At 43.6% G+C, this 1,450-nt stretch overlaps 1 protein-coding gene across 1 annotated transcript in view; it reads right to left on the bottom strand.

The window, feature by feature from the left end:
• Window positions 1-1,450, bottom strand: part of LOC124111688 (extracellular matrix protein A-like) — a 2,091-nt gene continuing 641 nt past the window's right edge. The window contains exon 1 of the mRNA XM_046471445.2: window positions 1-1,450. This exon is cut by the window's right edge and continues 641 nt beyond it. Coding sequence (XP_046327401.2) covers window positions 1-1,450 — 1,450 coding nt within the window.

Genomic DNA, 1,450 nt, shown 5'->3' with positions numbered 1-1,450 from the left:
TTATGTGACAAAAAGGACGACAAAGTATGGAGACCAGCTATCTAAAGATACATTTCGGATGTCTGTATATGCAGGACAAGTAAACATGACATCTTCAACGCGGTTACAACAAACAGGGTCATCACATGTCAGAATAACAGGCTCGTCACATGTCAGGATAACAGGGTCATCACATGTCAGAATAACAGGGTCATCACATGTCAGAATAACAGGGTCGTCACATGTCAGAATAACAGGGTCATCACATGTCAGAATAACAGGGTCGTCACATGTCAGAATAACAGGGTCATCACATGTCAGAAAAACAGGGTCATAGCATGTCAGAATAACAGGGTCATCGCATGTCAGAATACCAGGGTCGTCACATGTCCTAATAACAGGGTCATCACACGTCAGAATACCAGGGACGTCACATGTTAGAATAACAGGGTTGTCACATGTCAGAATACCAGGGTCATCACATGTCAGAATACCAGGGTCATCGCATGTCAGAATAGCAGGGTCATCACATGTCAGAATAACAGGGTCATCACATGTCAGAATACCAGGGTCATCACATGTCAGAATACCAGAGTCATCGGATGTCCTAATAACAGAGTTATCACATGTAAGAATAATAGCTTCATCGCATGTTAGAATAACAGGGTCATCGCATGTTAGCATAACAGGGTCATCGCATGTCAGAATAACAGGGTCATCACATGTCAGAATAACAGGGTCGTCACATGTCAGAATAACAGCATCATCACATGTCAGAATACCAGAGTCATCGGATGTCCTAATAACAGAGTTATCACATGTAAGAATAATAGCTTCATCGCATGTTAGAATAACAGGGTCATCGCATGTTAGCATAACAGGGTCATCGCATGTCAGAATAACAGGGTCATCACATGTCAGAATACCAGGGTCGTCACATGTCGGAATAACAAGGTCATCACATGTCAGAATACCAGGGTCGTCACATGTCCTAATTACAGGGTCATCACACGTCAGAATACCAGGGTCATCGCATGTCAGAATAACAGGTTCATCGCATGTCCTAATAACAGAGTCATCGGATGTCCTAATAACAGAGTTATCACATGTCAGAATACCAGGATCGTCACATGTCAGAATAACAGGGTCGTCACATGTCAGAATACCAGGGTCATCACATGTCAGAATACCAGGGTCACCGCATAACAGAATACCAGGGTCGTCACATGTCAGAATAACAGGGTCGTCACATGTCCTAACAACAGGGTCATCGCATGTCCTAATAACAGGGTCATTACATGTCAGGATAACAGGGTCATCACATGTCAGAATAACAGGGTCATCGCATGTCAGAATAACAGGTCCATCGCATGTCCTAATAACAGGGTCATCACACGTCAGAATACCAGGATCGTCACATGTTAGAATAACAGGGTCGTCACATGTCAGAATACCAGGGTCATCACATGTC

This window comes from Haliotis rufescens, unplaced genomic scaffold, assembly GCF_023055435.1.
Source record: "Haliotis rufescens isolate VD_foot unplaced genomic scaffold, xgHalRufe1.0.p SCAF_12, whole genome shotgun sequence".
NCBI lineage: Eukaryota > Metazoa > Mollusca > Gastropoda > Lepetellida > Haliotidae > Haliotis > Haliotis rufescens.
Note: the sequence above shows the minus strand (reverse complement) of the source record. Positions and strands in the feature narration are given on the sequence as shown.